This window comes from Copadichromis virginalis, linkage group LG22 (genome assembly GCF_057382275.1).
Source record: "Copadichromis virginalis isolate Kocher_CV1m ecotype Utaka linkage group LG22, C_Virginalis_male_GT1.1, whole genome shotgun sequence".
Classification (NCBI taxonomy): Eukaryota; Metazoa; Chordata; class Actinopteri; order Cichliformes; family Cichlidae; genus Copadichromis; species Copadichromis virginalis.
Genome location: NC_140638.1, coordinates 24,742,417 through 24,758,833, shown reverse-complemented (window position 1 = coordinate 24,758,833; position 16,417 = coordinate 24,742,417). Strand labels below are relative to the sequence as shown.

Sequence of the window (16,417 nt, the reverse complement as noted above, 5' to 3'; positions counted from 1 at the left end):
GTCAAATACGATTGTTTTATCACCGACAACAAAATATAGAAGGTACACAAGCAGAGACAAAGTGTGATAACAAGTGTTCTTTTTTTATTTTGCTTTGAACCAGTGACGGCATGCAACACAGAGCCCCCTGAGCCCACATTATTATAAACAGCTACATTTACTGTGAGGACAGGACAGGGATGGGTCTGAATTCTGGGGTTCAGAGGTTTGGAGAAACTTTCTTTCATCACAGCTGAGCTGTCCTTTCAGGAACATCATCTGTAAGCTCATCGCAGGGAACAAGCAGGACTCTCCATCTTCACCAGCAGCTCCCTCAGAGGACTTCATGATAGTGACCTTTGCTCTGTGTAATGTTAGAAGCTCAGAGGCTCTGGACTTTTACACAATGATGTTATATTCAGTCCTGTATCACTTTATATATTTCAACGTGAAATGATCCTCTCTGGTTAGTCTTGTATGAATTGCATGAGTCTCAATTACTTTATAGCTGCTAACACAACATTAGCAACATTAACACAGTGTTAAATAATTTCAGATTAAAGTTTCTAGTTTATCATACAAATGAAGATCTTTTATCTGTCATCAGACAGATTAGTGTTGTCAGAGAAAATCTCATGCAGCTTCATGCAGCTTCATACAGCTGACTACATTCAGTGTTAAAAACAGTCTGAGATCTTTGCTGCAAAAGAACATTTCCAAATAAGAAACCAAATTTACATCATCATTACTCAATTTTGGGGGTTTTCTCTTAAAATAACTTGAGGCAATGGTTTCTTTGATTTGGAACCTTCAAACCATAAAATTATTTCTTTTACTGATGATGATGATTACTATTTTAAAACATGTAATCAATACATAAAATTAAGAATTTTTTCCATCTCATGTCTCAGCATGAGCCTATTTTAGCTTGTTAGCTCAGAGAGTTCAAAAAGCAATCCTGGGAAGAAGGTTTTACTGACAACTTTAAGAGGGAGCTATAGTATCTTACAAAGTAGCTTTGTGAGTGCTTACATTGTAATGAATTGTTATTAAAACTACATAATGATTTTTACAGTATGCTTAAAAAAGTCCACTAAGCCCACATCACCCCTTTTATGTTGACGTGAAGAAATATAATGCAAATTGGCCCCTAAAGTTACTTTTTTTGTTAGGGAGGATTTGTTTGTTGTTGAGTGCAATGTTTTCACTAAAAGAGTTTTCACTAGCAGTCAAAAACTAATGTGTGTACTTATGTCTGCATTTTTATTCTGTTAAATACAAACAAAATTATAGCAGAAGTGCTGCCACGCGTGTGGCCCGATAGAGAGTACCAGTTTGTTTATTTGGTTCAATGAAAGGCTTCAGGTAGTTAAGAGTGAGAAACTTCTGCAGTTATGTCTTGTTATACAATATTTAAAAAAATATTTTTGAAAATTTGAAAAGCAAACACTACACTACATTTTTGTAAATATTTGGCATTGTTTTCTTGTTTGTTTGTTTGGGGGTTGTACTACTTGAACACTAAAGTGTCCCTCAAACAAGGTGACAGCTCCAGCAGTGGCCCACAGCTCAGTTAAGTTTGAGATCCCTGCCTTAGAGAATAAGTATAGCTCGTATTATGGCCGCCACGCAGGTTCATCCGGGTCTCCTAAGGATGACCTTCCTAAGTATAAGTGACCACTGCAGTGCACCCTACGAAAAAGTCAAATGGATTCGTGACAATTGCAGTTACTTTCTCCAACCAGTAGGTGGCAATACGCGCTTTTTTAAAAGCTGGACAGCGACACACTTGTTAAGAGAAGTTCAAATGTGCTGTTGTGTTTTGCGTGACGCCGTGAATCTCAAGTTAAAGCCATGGCCAAGGACATGACTCTGCTGTGGGGAAGCGGCTCTCCTCCCTGTTGGAGGGTGCTGATCGCTCTGGAGGAGAAGAGCCTGCAAGGATACAACCAAAAATTGTTCTCCTTAGAAAAACTGGAGCACAAGTTCAAAGAAGTGTTAGATATAAATCCCAGGGGACAGGTAGGGTGAGCTATTTTGCAAACAAGCCCTTGTTACCAGAGGTGGGACCAAGTCATTGTTTTGCAAGTCTCAAGTAAGTCTCAAGTCTTTATCCTCAAGTCTCAAGTCAAGTCTCAAGTAATGTCAGGCAAGTCAGAGTCGAGTCTCAAGTCACTGGTGTAAAAGTCCGAGTCAAGTCACAAGTCTGAAACTTTGAATTTCAAGTCCTTTCGAGTCTTTAAAAAAAAACGAAAAAAAGCATGTTGCAGTTATGCTAAATGTAAATATTAGACCATGTAATTTTTTAATCTGTGTTTTTCTCAACACATGACAAAATAGTGAACTTAGAAAATATACACAAATTGTGAAATTGCACCTCTTTAAAATGCAGCTCAATTAAACCTAGCTCCAAGAATAATTTTCACCGACAGTTCTGAGATAAGCTGCATGTTATTCTTGGATGCGGTTGTAGGACTGGCTTTGAAATCGCATGACAAAAATATCATACATAAATAAATGATTTTTTTTTTTTAAATATCATTTTAAAAAAAAAACTGCATCACCAACGTAGCCTGGAAAACATTTGCTAGTTAGATGAAGTCAGCTATCTCATCTTAGCATATTTATATGCATATTTATAATCATACGGTTCTTGGAGTGAGCGCATACACTCATGAAGTTTAGTAACTTCAGGTCACTGCAACAAGCCCAGGTACAGTTTACCGACGGATGGGTGCAGGACCTTGAAATGCACCGTGTAGAACGAAAGACCATCGTACATATCATAAGTTTACCAGTCTCACAAATCGTCGTCATAAATACACATTCCTTAACCGTTTATTAATAGGACCTTTGAGCTCAACGGTAATTAATTAGTAGTGGAAATAATTTCTGGTAGCATCACAGAAATGTAGCAGTGACAATAATATTGTATGCTGTAATAGTACTGGGCAATTAGTGATACAAAAAACCTGTTTTATCCTGTGAATAAAAGTATATGTTTTTGTCAATGTACCATGGTAATAACAGAAGCGAAACGCAATATTGTGTCAGGACAATTCACTATTTATGCACAATAAACAAAGGAGCATAGCGCGACCATTTCTGTTCAGCGCCAGACTTGCTTGTAACCTATATCACCAATTATGTTATGAAAATGACGCATTAACTACAACAGCAGACTGACCTTTGTGTAAATGCTTGGAGCAGACTAACCTGTGAGCTGGAGGGTTCTGGGACGTTATATTTGATCTTTGAATGGCTGCAATCCAGTCGCCTCTTTGTTACTTCGGAAACATGGCTCGAACAATTTCTCTTCAACGACGTAATCCGATAACAACCGATCTCTTTACCCGTCGGCTTCCCGTGGCTGTCATGCGACCGGCTATTGCAGTTAATAATACAACAGCTTCTTGACATTTTTGTGTTTCTTTTTATGGCTGTGTGACTGATTTTAATTGAAAGCCTGCGTGCGCTAGTACCTCTTGCCACGAGTTCCCAGAATCCTTTGCGGTTCTACCCGTGAATGACGTCACATTTTCAATCTCCATATAATATGCATGTTAAATTTTATATTTGGGGTAAAATATCAAGTCTTTTCAAGTAAACCGGTTCAAGTCCAATTCAAGTCCCAAGTCATTGGTGTAAAAGTCCAAGTCAAGTCACAAGTCTTAGAACATTTTTTCAAGTCAAGTCTAAAGTCATAAAATTAATGACTCGAGTCTGACTCGAGTCCAAGTCATGTGACTCGAGTCCACACCTCTGCTTGTTACTAACACAACACTGACGAATATCCTTGAATCTGATCCTTTTGCATAATACATTGCACAATAACCTTGACGACATCACGGTCATTAATTAACATTGAAATATGGGTTGTTGCTCTGGCGGAAAAGATTCCGTTATTCAAGTAGACTTTTTTTTATTTTTATTTTTTATTTTTTTTAAGACGCTCCAAGAGACGCCTTGCAGCACCTGATTGGACGAGCACTTATCGTGAGCTGACACGTAGTGAATATGGGTGTAGAGATAACTGAGCTCTTGTGTTTGCAGCTGGGTTTCAAACTTTTTCTTTCTTTTTCTCACACTTGGTTATATAATAATGAATAAGAGCTTGGAGTTGAAGCGCCCTGCCCACAAGTACCATGATGATTTCCAGTACTGCCAAAGAACCAGTTTGAACTTGACGAGCAGGTTTAATCGAATGGCCAGACTGGCCCATTTTTAAAAATGTGTTACTGGGTTTAGTTTGTTTAGGGAACAGCGTTAAATAAAACACAGAAATGTGAGGTTTGGTGTCTGAATATGTGACACGTTGTGTGTAATCTCACTTGTTCTTGTAATTATTATTAAGGATTCCTGTTTGATCCAGCACAGCAGCTTATTGACTCTAACACACTTTTATAACTTGTCATTATTATGATTATTGTTATTCATTTCTTTATTTATTTTTCAGCTTCCCACTTTCAAACATGGAGACAATGTCATCAATGAATCTTATGCAGCCTGTTTTTACCTGGAGGTGAGAACGTCATTTTGACAAAATATTCACTCACACTGAATGCAACATCACAAAATGTGCACCAGTTAAATGTGTGTCTTTTCCTAATGTCTTGCAGAGCCAGTTTAAATCCCAGGGAACCAAACTGATCCCAGATGGCCCAGCAGAACAAGCTCTGATGTACCAGCGCATGTTTGAGGGTCTCACATTCTACGAGAAACTCAGTAAGTGTTATTATTCCTCTGAGCCTCGTCTCTCAGGAAATTTCAAGGAAAAAAATTAAGTTATTACACAGAAAACCTTTGGATCAACTTCCAAAATAATGCCTCTTTGGATAACTTATGTTTTAAAATGGAAAGATTCTCACATCATGTGAACCTGCTAACAGATGAATGTGCCATCTTTTAATGTTTTGTTTTTTAGACGTTGTTATCTACTACACCTTCAACTGGTTTGTCCCTGAAGGTGAGAGACATGAATCGGCTCTGAAGAGAAACAAAGAAGCTCTGGTCAGTGAACTCAGACTCTGGGAGAGTTACCTGCAGAAGGTATGTGCATGAACACACAAACTCAGACAGACTCGGCCTGCTTTGATTTGTTCCAACTGTATTTTCTTTTTCCAAGCTGGGCTCAGGCTCTTACCTGGCAGGACCGTCTTTCACGCTAGCAGACGTGGTCGTTTTTCCAACAGTTGGCGCACTCTTCAGGTTTGGGTAAGCACGCAGAGGCTGTTTGCATTTCCACGTGGTCTCATCAGTAAAATGAAAGATGATCTGTAGACATGGGACTTGAAAGTCTTCTTAATTCTGATTCGTAGGTTGTCTCCAGAGCGTTATCCTAAACTGGGAGAGTACTACAATCTGCTGAAGGAGAGACCCAGTGTCAAAGCCAGCTGGCCTCCTCATTGGTTGGAGAACCCCAAGAGGCTAGATACACTGAAAGACATCTGATATTCATCCATAGATGATGCTGCATAATGACAGAGCGGCTCTTGTTTTTTTGCTTGCAGCTTTTGGTAACTCATACGTATTCCGTTTTTTCTGACAGCAGTTTAACTTCACCGCAGAAGTCATGACTTTGCATCTTTTTCTATCCTGTCAATAAAAAACCTTCCAAGAAACAAAAACATTCACTAGTTTTGTGGAGTTATTTCTTTTTTATTAGGATTTTCACATTTAAAACAATGTAACTCTTGTGCTTCCATACAAGTTACCATGTATCTTAAAAAGAAGGAGAGAACAAAAAGCCTAAAAAACAGCACATTATGTCATCAAAAGGTTCAGTGAATCTGGAGAAAGCTCTGTGTGCGAGCACCCAGACCAAAAATCATTATAGGATGTTTTGCCTCAAGCGGCAATGCATTAAAAACTGGCATGATTCTGTCATGGAAATCACTGCGTGGGCCCAGGATCACTTCCAGAAATCACTGCTTCTTTTTACACCTCCTGGCTTTATTGTTGCTGCTTTCAGAGAATAGACTGAAGCTTGTTTCTAGTTTTAAAATGTACTGTAATATTGGAAGTAGGAAAGAGTGGCAAAATAAATTATCACCTTAAATAATTTAAATGATTTTTTTCATTAACAGCTGTCGATTTATTGTGAATCTATGAACTTCTATAAAAAACTGTAGCGCATATTTGAAGCCGTTTTGGTGTGTCTGCTTCTCTTTTCACATCTCGGGCATCACAGATATAGGAAACTGCTGACTGATCCGTTCTCAGGCATTGCACTCTTACTGTCAGTACTCTTTGTGTAGTGCAAAGCTTTCTCTGTTTTTCTGAAATGAACAAAAGTCTTAAGATGCTTATGGAACACAATGTTGAGCCGGACAGCCTGACTTCTTCTGTCAGTTTCTTTCTATTAGCTCCCTGCATTCACCCACGTGCAGCATGTTTACACCTCGATGTAAACAGCAAGAATTAAAACATGGAAAATGTTGAATATTTTCAGTTCTGAGAAACAAGCACTAATGTACCGATGCATGACGGAAGGTCTCACCCTTACGGGAAACACTGTATGCTAGACTTGCACAAATTCAAGCAGAAGCAATGAAGACAGTCACACATTCATGCTGGGAGTTCCTCACACTTAATGTAATATCACAGCAGCTTTTGTTACCCTAATAGACAATCTGTGATCTAACCATGTTCAGGTTACTTCAATAGTAACCCATGTAGTTATCCAGTTTCATCCTCCCAGTCACACCACAGTAAAGGAATTCTGCTACGTGACTAGAACTGGCTTTTCCTGTTCAACAGTTGATCAAATCCATTGTGCTAACATTTCTTTAGGCTGATAGTTCAGTAGTGCACCATTTGCATGATTTTGCATTTTAACAAAAGTTAGTCGTATAGTAGCTATCCAGGCTCATCCCCTCAGTCATACAATAGTACAGGAAAGCATGTGTTGTCATGACTTTGCATAAATCACATAGTTCAGTGTTACGCAATCTTGCATTTTGATCCAATAAAAAATAAATAAATAAACATGACGTGCTAAAGAAGACTTGTGCAAAAGTTCTTATTATGGAGAAAATTTTAATTATAATGTCAAACCCATTAAAAACATGAAAATAATACTTTGCAGGAGTGTGTTGGAGGAAAACCACGTGCTTTTGTTGTGGTAGATTATCATCTGGAAGCCACAACAGACCTAGAGTAGTGGAGAGTGATTGCGTTTTTTTCCACTGCCACACTGATTCTGGAACTGCTCAGGTGGACATTTACTCTGAGTTTTGTGAGGAAGCATCACAGAGAAACTGGGGTTGCTTTTACATAGGTGGCATCAGAGACATGCATTGGACAGTTTCCATGTACATGACATGCTAAGTCATCGTGAGTTTTCAACAGATATTAAGAGATGATCACGTGAGTTGTGAATGTTATCTGCCCCCCCGTATAACCTTTATCAGTTGTAATCATCCAGCGATATCACCAGTGGATGTGCAACGTGAAAACAGCAGGTTGTTAAAATGTAAACCATGATCAAGGACTATTTTGAGAGGTATCAGGAACTGCAAATAAAACAACTCGAGGGCTCTATAAACCTGAAATTAGCCACCAATGTGCACAGTGAAACACTCACTAAACTTTTGTGTTATATTTTACAGGTTTTGTCACTTTAAAAAAATACAGTTTATATAGTCATGTGAAAAAAAAGTCTTCTATGCAGTCCTATGAAAAACTAAGTTCAAACTTTCTGCTTCCATAGAAACTGAGAGGATAAGTCACAGCCAAGTGTTGGTAATTAAATGTTTAATTATATTTTTGAGCACCACTATAAAAAGGAAGGTTTTGGCAGTGTGCTGGTCACACACTGTGTTAACACAACGCCACAATCTTCTTAGCAGTGGACATCCCAGTAATTTCATCCCTAGGTCAGACTGGAAATGCTCAGAGAGACTGCAACAAAACACAAGACTTCGGGAACAGTGTCCTTTAAACAGACAAGACCAAATTGTACAGTCGATGTAATGCACAACGCCACATGTAGCAAAATCCAAATGCAGCATATTAGCACAAATACCTCACACCAGCTGTACAGCTCGGTTGAGGAGGATTTGTTTTGTACCCACAGGACCTCAGCTAGCATGTTAAATGTTGAGTCAACCATGAACTCCTCTGGATCCCAAAGTCCTCTAGGGTGAAATGAATCCATCTGTCCAACAGCTAAAGCCTGGCTGAATCTGGTTCAAGCAACAAGATGACAAGACAGCAAATCTATAACAGAAAAAGAAAAAACTTAATGTGTTGCAGAGTCCCAGTCAGAAACTTGGATTCAACCTTGAAATGCTGTCGCAGGCCTTTTAAAACAAAGCTGTCCATGAATGAATGCTTGAAAACCACAATGAACTGAAGCAACGTTGTAAAGAGGGAGCCACAATGTCTCCATGGCGACTCATAATCCACACAGATGTAGTTAATAGTTAATCAGCAGTGCTGTTACTAAGGGGGCTGCTCGTGTTTGATCTGTCTTGTGTTGAGGCACCGATCTTTTTACGTAACAATAAAATGGGAAGGGCTGTAGCTTGCTATAAATCTGTCTGTGCTCCTCTAGCTGCTGTCTTCATTTCATCATCCCTCCACAACTTCACTCTCAGTTGTAAGAATTCCCTCTGAAACCATGGCTAAGGCAATGACTCTCCTGTGGGGGGCCGGATCGCCTCCCTGTTGGAGGGTGATGATCGCTCTGGAGGAGAAGAACCTGCAGGGCTACAACCAAAAACTGCTGTCCTTCGATAAAATGGAGCACAAGTCCAAAGAAGTGTTAGATATAAATCCCAGGGGACAGGTAGGGCCTTAAGAAAATTTCACCTTAGCTAATGTACCATACAATATTATCATTAAGTCTAATGCTTAAAAACACTTTGCATAATAACCTCAACAACCTCATCCTCATCAACATGATATATGTATTGTTGCTCTACTAGCTAAGTAAAGCTGGTTACACAACATTATTCAGCCCGCCCATCTTAGTTTTTTTTAAGTTTTAGAAAGGCAGCTGTGAAAGTTGACCTTTGGCCAATGGTGGGCTGTGTCCCAAGAGCAGCTGTTTCAGTTCAGTGCCCTTCTGTCAACACTGATTGTTGGTATATTACAAAATCTTATCCAATGTAGATCTTAACATACTGGCCTGGCTTTTCAGAAAGACTTCCGGCATGATGGCGCCTGTGTTTGGCTTCGCCGCTGCCGGGTGTAGTTGGTCTCGCTCTATTGTCGTGTTTTTTCTTTCTACTCTGCTGTTTTTTAACTGTTTTAATGATGTACTGGCTGCCTTGGTCTACGATCGTCTGACGCTGCTATCCATCCGTTCGTCAATGACGGCCAAAGATGTTTTTTCTCCTTCCTTTTGTGGGACTTTCCATTCTCCACACTTTTCTCCGCACTCCTTTGGTACCTTCCACCCTCTGCCTGTGACTGGATCTTCGGCCAGCGCTTTCAGCGTTCCCCGTAGACTACGGAGAAGAAGAGGAAAGAGATCGGGCATCCAGGTGAAGCTTAGGCTCCTCTGGCGGCGGGGACGAATTGGAAAGCGATGTCGGGCGTTTTCCGTTGCCTACGCACATGACAGCTATATGGAGAGGAATCTGTCTCCCAAGGCCCTACTTGGATATAGGGGGCCCGGCTTTCCAAGGCCGTGTTATCTCAGAAGGGTTCATCCAGACTCTCCTGCCGACTGGCTTTTCATCCCCTCGGTGAGTGGAATATATGAACGTGAAGGGTCTGATCCCGAGAATTTACGCCCTTTAATTCGAGAAACTCTAGCTTCTTCCAACAACAATGTTTTCACCCCGCTGTCTATGGCGCTCTTTAATGCCCGATCTTTGACGAATAAATCGTTTGTGCTTAACGATTTTATTGTTTCTAAAAATCTGGACTTCCTGTTCTTGACTGAGACCTGGCAACGGGGGTCGGATTATTCGTCTACTATTGAAATGTGCCCAAATGGCTTCTCTGTCATTAGCCAGCCTCGAGGATCTGGTTGTGGAGGAGGCCTCGCGGTGGCATATCGGAGCCGTTTTAACTGCCGTTCAGTGAAAGTTGGACACTTTCTGTCTTTTGAACTGCAGCTCATCAAAATTGGAAAGAAGGATCCTTTTTACTGTGCGTTGGTCTATCGCCCTCCTGGCCCAAACAACTCGTTTTTAGCCGAGTTTAGTGATTTTCTGTCCTCTACTATGAGGTTGTCTAAATTGCTTCTTGTGGGAGATTTTAATATACATATTGATGATGAGTCCGACCGCTTTGCTAGGAGTTTTACCAGTATCATGGACTCTTTTCATTTTATCCAACATGTATCTGGCCCCACACATAACAAAGGCCATACACTGGACCTTGTTTTTTCTTTGGGTCTGAATATTGATTATATCTGTTCTAAGGACATTTTTATTTCTGACCATTATTGTGTCTTTTTTAATATGTCTTTTTATGAGCCTATGTCTCCTGTTCATCGGACAGTTATTTCCCGCACTTTAGACTCCTCCACAGCACAGAAGTTCTCTGATGTTTTTAATTTAACATTATCCCCACAAAACGATGTTGATTTTTCTATAGATCTATTCAATTATCATTGTCTTTCGATCTTAGATGAAATCTGTCCGATTAAAATGAGACCTGTGCCTGTTTCCAAGTCTGTACCCTGGTTAAATGACAACATTCGTCTTATAAAACGTAATTGCCGTAAAGCCGAGCGGTTATGGAGGAAAACTCACTTAAATGTTCATCTCCTCTATTTAAAGGATCTTTTAGCCTCCTTTAACAATGCTATTAGAGTTGCGAGGGCTGCTTACTTTTCTCAGTTGGTTGCAAGGAGCAGAGGTAATCCTAAAGTTTTATTTGATACTATTACTAATATTATTACTCCTGCTCCACCTGCTGCTATTATTTCTTCTGTTGAAGATTGTGAAACTTTTCTTGCTTTCTTTTTAGAAAAAATTAGCAACATAAGGAAAAACCTGTCTTTTTCAGCGTCTGCGCTGTCTGTTCCCACGCCAGCTCGGCCTGTTGTTTTAGAAGGTTTTTCACCTGTTTCACTACCAGAGCTGGGAAAAATAGTTAGTGCAACAAAATTATCCTCTTGCTCTCTTGATTTTTTACCTGCATCATTATTTAAAAATGTCTTTTACTCTACTGGTCCCTGTATTCTTACTATAATTAATACCTCCTTGGCCTCGGGCATAGTCCCTGCCTATTTTAAAACTGCTGTTATACATCCCTTGTTAAAAAAGCCTATGCTGGACCCATCTCTCACTAGCAATTATAGACCGATCTCAAAAATTCTGTTAATTGCTAAGATTCTAGAGAAGATCGTGGCTAAGCAGCTTACAGCAGTTTTAGATAAATATAGTATTTTCGACAAATTTCAATCTGGCTTTCGTAAAGTTCATTCCACTGAAACAGCCCTTCTTAGAGTTTCTAATGACATTTTGTTACAAAGCGATGCAGGTAAATGTTCTGTTCTCTTAATGTTGGATCTTACGTCGGCCTTTGATACTGTTGACCACTATATTTTACTTAACAGGCTGAAACACTGGGTTGGTGTCTCTGGGACTGCATTGAAATGGTTCTCCTCGTATCTCTCTGAACGATATTCTTCTGTGGCAGTTTCTAAGTATAGATCATCTTCTGCGTCCCTGTCTTTTGGTGTGCCACAAGGCTCTGTGCTAGGGCCATTACTGTTTTTAGTTTATTTACTCCCTCTTCAGCACATTTTGAGCCCTTTTGAGGATATTTGTTACCATTGTTATGCGGACGATATCCAACTCTATATATCTTTTAAACCGGAAGAGGCTTCTAAGCTGCGGCTTTTAAATGTGTGCTTGGAAACCATTAAAGGCTGGATGGCTGAAAACTTCCTCCAACTAAATGAAAGTAAAACCGAAGTCCTCTTATGTGCCCCAGATAGACATATACCCAGTATAATAAATGCTCTTGGTCCTCTTTCAACGTTTGTAAAACCATCTGTCAGGAACTTAGGGATTATCCTTGATCCTGCTCTTACGTTAGATAGTCATGTTAAATCTCTTGTTCGGTCTTGCTTTTATCATTTAAGAAATATTTCTAAATTGAGCTCTATTATATCCTATACCGAACTGGAGATTGTTATTCATGCTTTTATCTCTTCACGACTGGACTATTGCAATTCCCTGTTTACTTGTTTAAATAAAGGTTCTTTGGAGCGTCTGCAGATCGTTCAGAATGCTGCAGCAAGACTTTTGACGAAAGCTTCGAAATTTTCACATATAACACCGTTGCTCATGCAGTTACATTGGCTTCCTGTTGAATTTAGAGTCCAGTTTAAGATTTTGGTTTTAACTTTCAAGGCTCTTCAACAACAAGCACCACCATATATCATTGAACTTTTACAGCCCTATGCCCCTAGTAGGTCTCTGAGGTCGAGTAGTCAGGGCCTACTTGTCATTCAGTATACGAGACTGAAAACTAGGGGTGATAGAGCTTTTGCTACTGTGGCCGCCAGACTGTGGAATTCCCTTCCTCAGGACTTACGATCCGCTGATTCATTGATTACTTTTAAAAAACAGCTAAAAACACATCTTTTTAAAACTGCCTTTTGCTAACTTTGTTTGTATTTTGTCTTTTTAATCTGTTATATCTTGTAAAGCACTTTGTGATCTCTATCTAGAAATGTGCTATATAAATAAAATTTTACTTACTTACTTACTTCACCTGATTTCTCCTTGGGCATAACGGATTAAAAGTTGCTCAGCACACGCGGGTTAGCACCAAGAACCTGGAGTGTAGTTAAAGCTGTCAAAGTCACGAGGATTTTTGTTTTTTACAACAGGGCCAAATACTTTGTGAAGCTAAAGGTTAGCAAGACGTTATTAGCATGACAGTACTGTATATTGACCTGTTCTGCAGATTGGAGGGGTGACACGCCTGCTACAGCTTTAGCAGCTAACTTAGGCAAAAACAAACTACAATATGTTATATGTTGCACTTTGTGATGCACTACAACATGTAATCATAGCAATCTGCTACTGGCGGCTCTCAGTGCAATTAACATAGCAAACTTCGGGTATCCAAGTGATTCAAATGGCAGCTTTGATAGTTTGTCTTGCTCACGTTCTAATTTTTTTTCCACAGCTTCCAACATTCAAACATGGAAACACTATTGTGAACGACTCCTATGCAGTCTGTTTTTACCTGGAGGTGAGGATTCTAATTCATTAAGAATTATACTGACCCTAAAACTAAATTCAACATCACAAACAGTAACAAGCTCATATGTGTGCGCGTTTTTTTCTTTCCTCAATGGCAGAGCCAGTTTAAGTCCCAAGGAAACAAACTGATCCCGGACAGCCAAGAAGAACAAGCTCTGATGTACCAACGCATGTTTGAGGGTCTCACATTCTACGAGAAACTCAGTAAGACGAAAACTTTGCCTACACAGTTTTACAGTTGACTTAGCAGTAGCAGCTTGAGGAGATATGGGTGAACTTTGAGGAAGCAGTCTCTTCCCTTCAGAGCCTGCCAAACTTACTAGACTGGTGTTCCATCACGTTAGATGATGATGGAGATAAGTAACTGAAATAAGTCCAGACCCAAAACAAAACATTTTAGACAGTTTATGAGCAGTGGATTTTGTATGTATTTGAAAGCCATTTATATCCTAGCTCTTACAGGTTTATGAATGTGTTTTATGATTGCAGCTCAGACAGATACAAAGGTCGCAGTCCACTTAAAAATCTTAAACATTAGCAATAAAATCTTAACGTCAATTCCAAAATGGACAGGGAACCAATGAAGGGACGTGTTCATGATTTCCAATACCAGTGAAAAGATGAACTGCTGTATTCTTGACTTACAGCAGGTGGCACAGAGATAGTTATTCTGTACCAAAGTAGAAAGTCGTCCAGGTGGGAAGTGATAAAAGGGTTTTCCAGGCCCTTTTGAGGAAGTCCGGACTTTATCTTGGCAATGACTCTGAGTTGATAAAAGAAATGGTACAATAGTAAATGGAGTGTTGCTTATATAACACTAACAAAGCACAGAGAGTGCTTTTTACTACAAGCCTCATTCATCACCCAGTCACACAAAAGCACTTTTTTCCTGTACCTAAATGCTTTTGTGCGCACATACAGATGCATCAGGTGGTCATCATCAGGATTTTGCTCGAGAAAACTGGAGTCTGGAGTAGTCAGGGGATAAAATTCAGTGACCTTCCAGTTGGTAGATGACTTGCTCTATCTCCTCAGCTACAGCTGCCCAATAAAATCAACATCAATATTGTAAAGAACAGTGAACTCAAAATCACAGTGTGGGCTCTTGGAGAGTGGGTAGTCTTTTACCAAAAATAGTGCTTGATAAAAATAGTGCTGCGATGCCTTTACAGTAAAAAATGTTTTTAGCATCATGTGATTGAGTTTTGTTTATTTTCAGATGCGGTTATCTACTACGACTGGTTTGTTCCTGAAGGTGAGAGACATGAATCGGCTCTGAATAGAAACAAAGAGGCTCTGACCACTGAACTCAAACTCTGGGAGGGTTACCTGCAGAAGGTATGTGAAGGCACACACACACAAACACACGCACACACACACACAAACACACACACACACACAGAAACACAAGCTGACATCGCCTGCTTTGGTTTATTCAAACTGTGCTGTAATTTGCATTTCTTTTATCCAAGCTGGGCTCAGGCTCTCATGTGGCAGGACCGTCCTTCACACTGGCAGATGTGGTCATTTTTCCTACAGTTGCTTATCTTTTCAGATTTGGGTAAGAGTGGCAGAGAAGGAAATAGAAATGACAGCTGCTTCTCCTTCATGTTTCATCAGTATAATAAGTGATGATCTGTAGTCACTGAACTTTATATTCTATATTCTACCTTCTGCTCTGATCTGTAGGCTGTCTGCAAAGCGTTATCCTAAACTGGGAGAGTATTACAATCTGCTGAAGGATAGACCCAGTGTCAAAGCCAGCTGGCCTCCTCATTGGCTGGAGAACCCTGAGGGACAAGACACACTGAAAGACATCTGACATTCATGCAGACGTGAATGAATGTCACATAATAATATTGCAGCTTTTGTTTGTGTGTATATCGAACAACAGTTTCTGTTGACTGATACAAGTTCAGGTTCCATTAACAGCAGTTTTTTTTGTTGTTTGTTTGTTTTTAATATGAGATGTCATGTAGCATCAACCAACAGTCAAAAAAATTAAATCTACACTTTTTTTTTAACCTTTAATAAATTTATATCAGTGAACTGGAGTCAGAACATTTTTTGCTAAAGAAGAAAAGGACTAAGAACTAGTTTTCTGTACACAAAGGGAACTCCAATGCCTCATGCTTCAATTTGATATCATTTGCATGATTTTACATTGCTACGTTAAATTCACAGCCTCATGTATACCCACTGAGTGTACTGTATTTTGGCCATTGTCACTTCAGTTAAAAATAAACTTGTGTCAATCAGCATTGTTGACGTATTTCATTATGCTTGTGAACATGAACTCAGATCCTGCACATCTAGGCACCACTAAAACCCTTTTACGTGAGGGTTTTTTTGCAAAGCATGATCAGAAGCTGAGTGAGGTAATTTCAGGATGAACCCAGCCTTTTTAGTTTTATAAAGTTGGTCAACTTCTTATCAGGGAACTTGTATGAGAGGGACACAGTTAATGTCAGCTCACACAGGTTTTATTTCTCTTTTGCTTTGCAGCATTTTGTTTGCTTTTTTGTCGCACACCAACGTCATTTCACTCATTCTGACATCAGCAGTTTTGTTTTTCGCCTGGTGTCACGCAGAATAAAGTCTGTATACGATAGCCTTCCAGTCGTAACCACGGCATTTTCAAGTCTCCACACATTCATGCAGCATGTTTTAATACTATACTGTACAATGCTACACTAGTGCTTCTCCTATCACACCCAGCAGCAGCAGCAGCAGCAGCAGCTGTGTTGCTTATAGCCTTTATTGTTCATTTAATCTCTTAATATTTTTTGATTTTCTTTGTAAAAAACAAAACAAAAAAAACCTCCCGTCTTCCTGTAGGAAGCAGTTTGTGACTGGTTATATGCTGCCAGCTCTGCCCCTTTCATGTGAACGTGCTGGAAAAAGCCTGGGCTGGATTACCAAGCTGGTAAACACTGCGTGTGACCGCTTATCCTGAATGCAGTTGTTATGGTTAAATGAAGCCAGATAAGGCCCAAGATATCACTACTATGCTAAACATGTTTCATAGTATGTGCCTCTGCTGTACCTGTTGAATTGAGTTGAGTCAGGTACTCAGTTCTTGGAGCTTCACCTGGTTTTGTACTTGCTTGGAAAGGTTAAAGTAACTATCATGGAGCTGCACAAACCTGCCCGAAAGCCTCTGCCGAGTAGGAGAGCGCATACACATGAATTTGAAATGTTCAGATGTACAGTCGATCAGAAAATACTTCCACCTAGTGACTTTGCCCTCTCTT

General features: G+C 39.7%; 2 protein-coding genes across 2 annotated transcripts; both read left to right on the top strand.

Annotated features, from left to right (window-relative positions):
- The first annotated feature begins 1,774 nt into the window (after positions 1 to 1,774).
- LOC146683416 (glutathione S-transferase A-like) lies at positions 1,775 to 5,608 on the top strand. Its single transcript, XM_085446065.1, has 6 exons — positions 1,775 to 2,001; positions 4,436 to 4,501; positions 4,599 to 4,704; positions 4,904 to 5,028; positions 5,105 to 5,193; positions 5,298 to 5,608. The coding sequence occupies exons 1-6, from the start codon at positions 1,834 to 1,836 to the stop codon at positions 5,428 to 5,430; spliced, it is 687 nt and encodes a 228-aa protein (XP_085302191.1). The 5' UTR covers positions 1,775 to 1,833; the 3' UTR covers positions 5,431 to 5,608.
- Positions 5,609 to 8,443: 2,835 nt separating this feature from the next.
- On the top strand, positions 8,444 to 15,424 carry LOC146683415 (glutathione S-transferase A-like). Its single transcript, XM_085446068.1, has 6 exons — positions 8,444 to 8,770; positions 13,087 to 13,152; positions 13,262 to 13,367; positions 14,383 to 14,501; positions 14,636 to 14,724; positions 14,853 to 15,424. The coding sequence occupies exons 1-6, from the start codon at positions 8,603 to 8,605 to the stop codon at positions 14,983 to 14,985; spliced, it is 681 nt and encodes a 226-aa protein (XP_085302194.1). The 5' UTR covers positions 8,444 to 8,602; the 3' UTR covers positions 14,986 to 15,424.
- Positions 15,425 to 16,417: the final 993 nt, after the last annotated feature.

Bases quoted from the DNA above. Each gene is read 5' to 3' on its own strand.
- LOC146683415 (XM_085446068.1), top strand. From the start codon at position 8,603: ATGGCTAAGGCAATGACTCTCCTGTGGGGGGCCGGATCGCCTCCCTGT. The intron at 8,771-13,086 runs GTAGGGCCTTAA...TTTTTTCCACAG, and splicing joins ATATAAATCCCAGGGGACAG to CTTCCAACATTCAAACATGG. The intron at 14,725-14,852 runs GTAAGAGTGGCA...TCTGATCTGTAG, and splicing joins GCTTATCTTTTCAGATTTGG to GCTGTCTGCAAAGCGTTATC.
- LOC146683416 (XM_085446065.1), top strand. From the start codon at position 1,834: ATGGCCAAGGACATGACTCTGCTGTGGGGAAGCGGCTCTCCTCCCTGT. The intron at 2,002-4,435 runs GTAGGGTGAGCT...TTTATTTTTCAG, and splicing joins ATATAAATCCCAGGGGACAG to CTTCCCACTTTCAAACATGG. The intron at 4,502-4,598 runs GTGAGAACGTCA...AATGTCTTGCAG, and splicing joins CAGCCTGTTTTTACCTGGAG to AGCCAGTTTAAATCCCAGGG.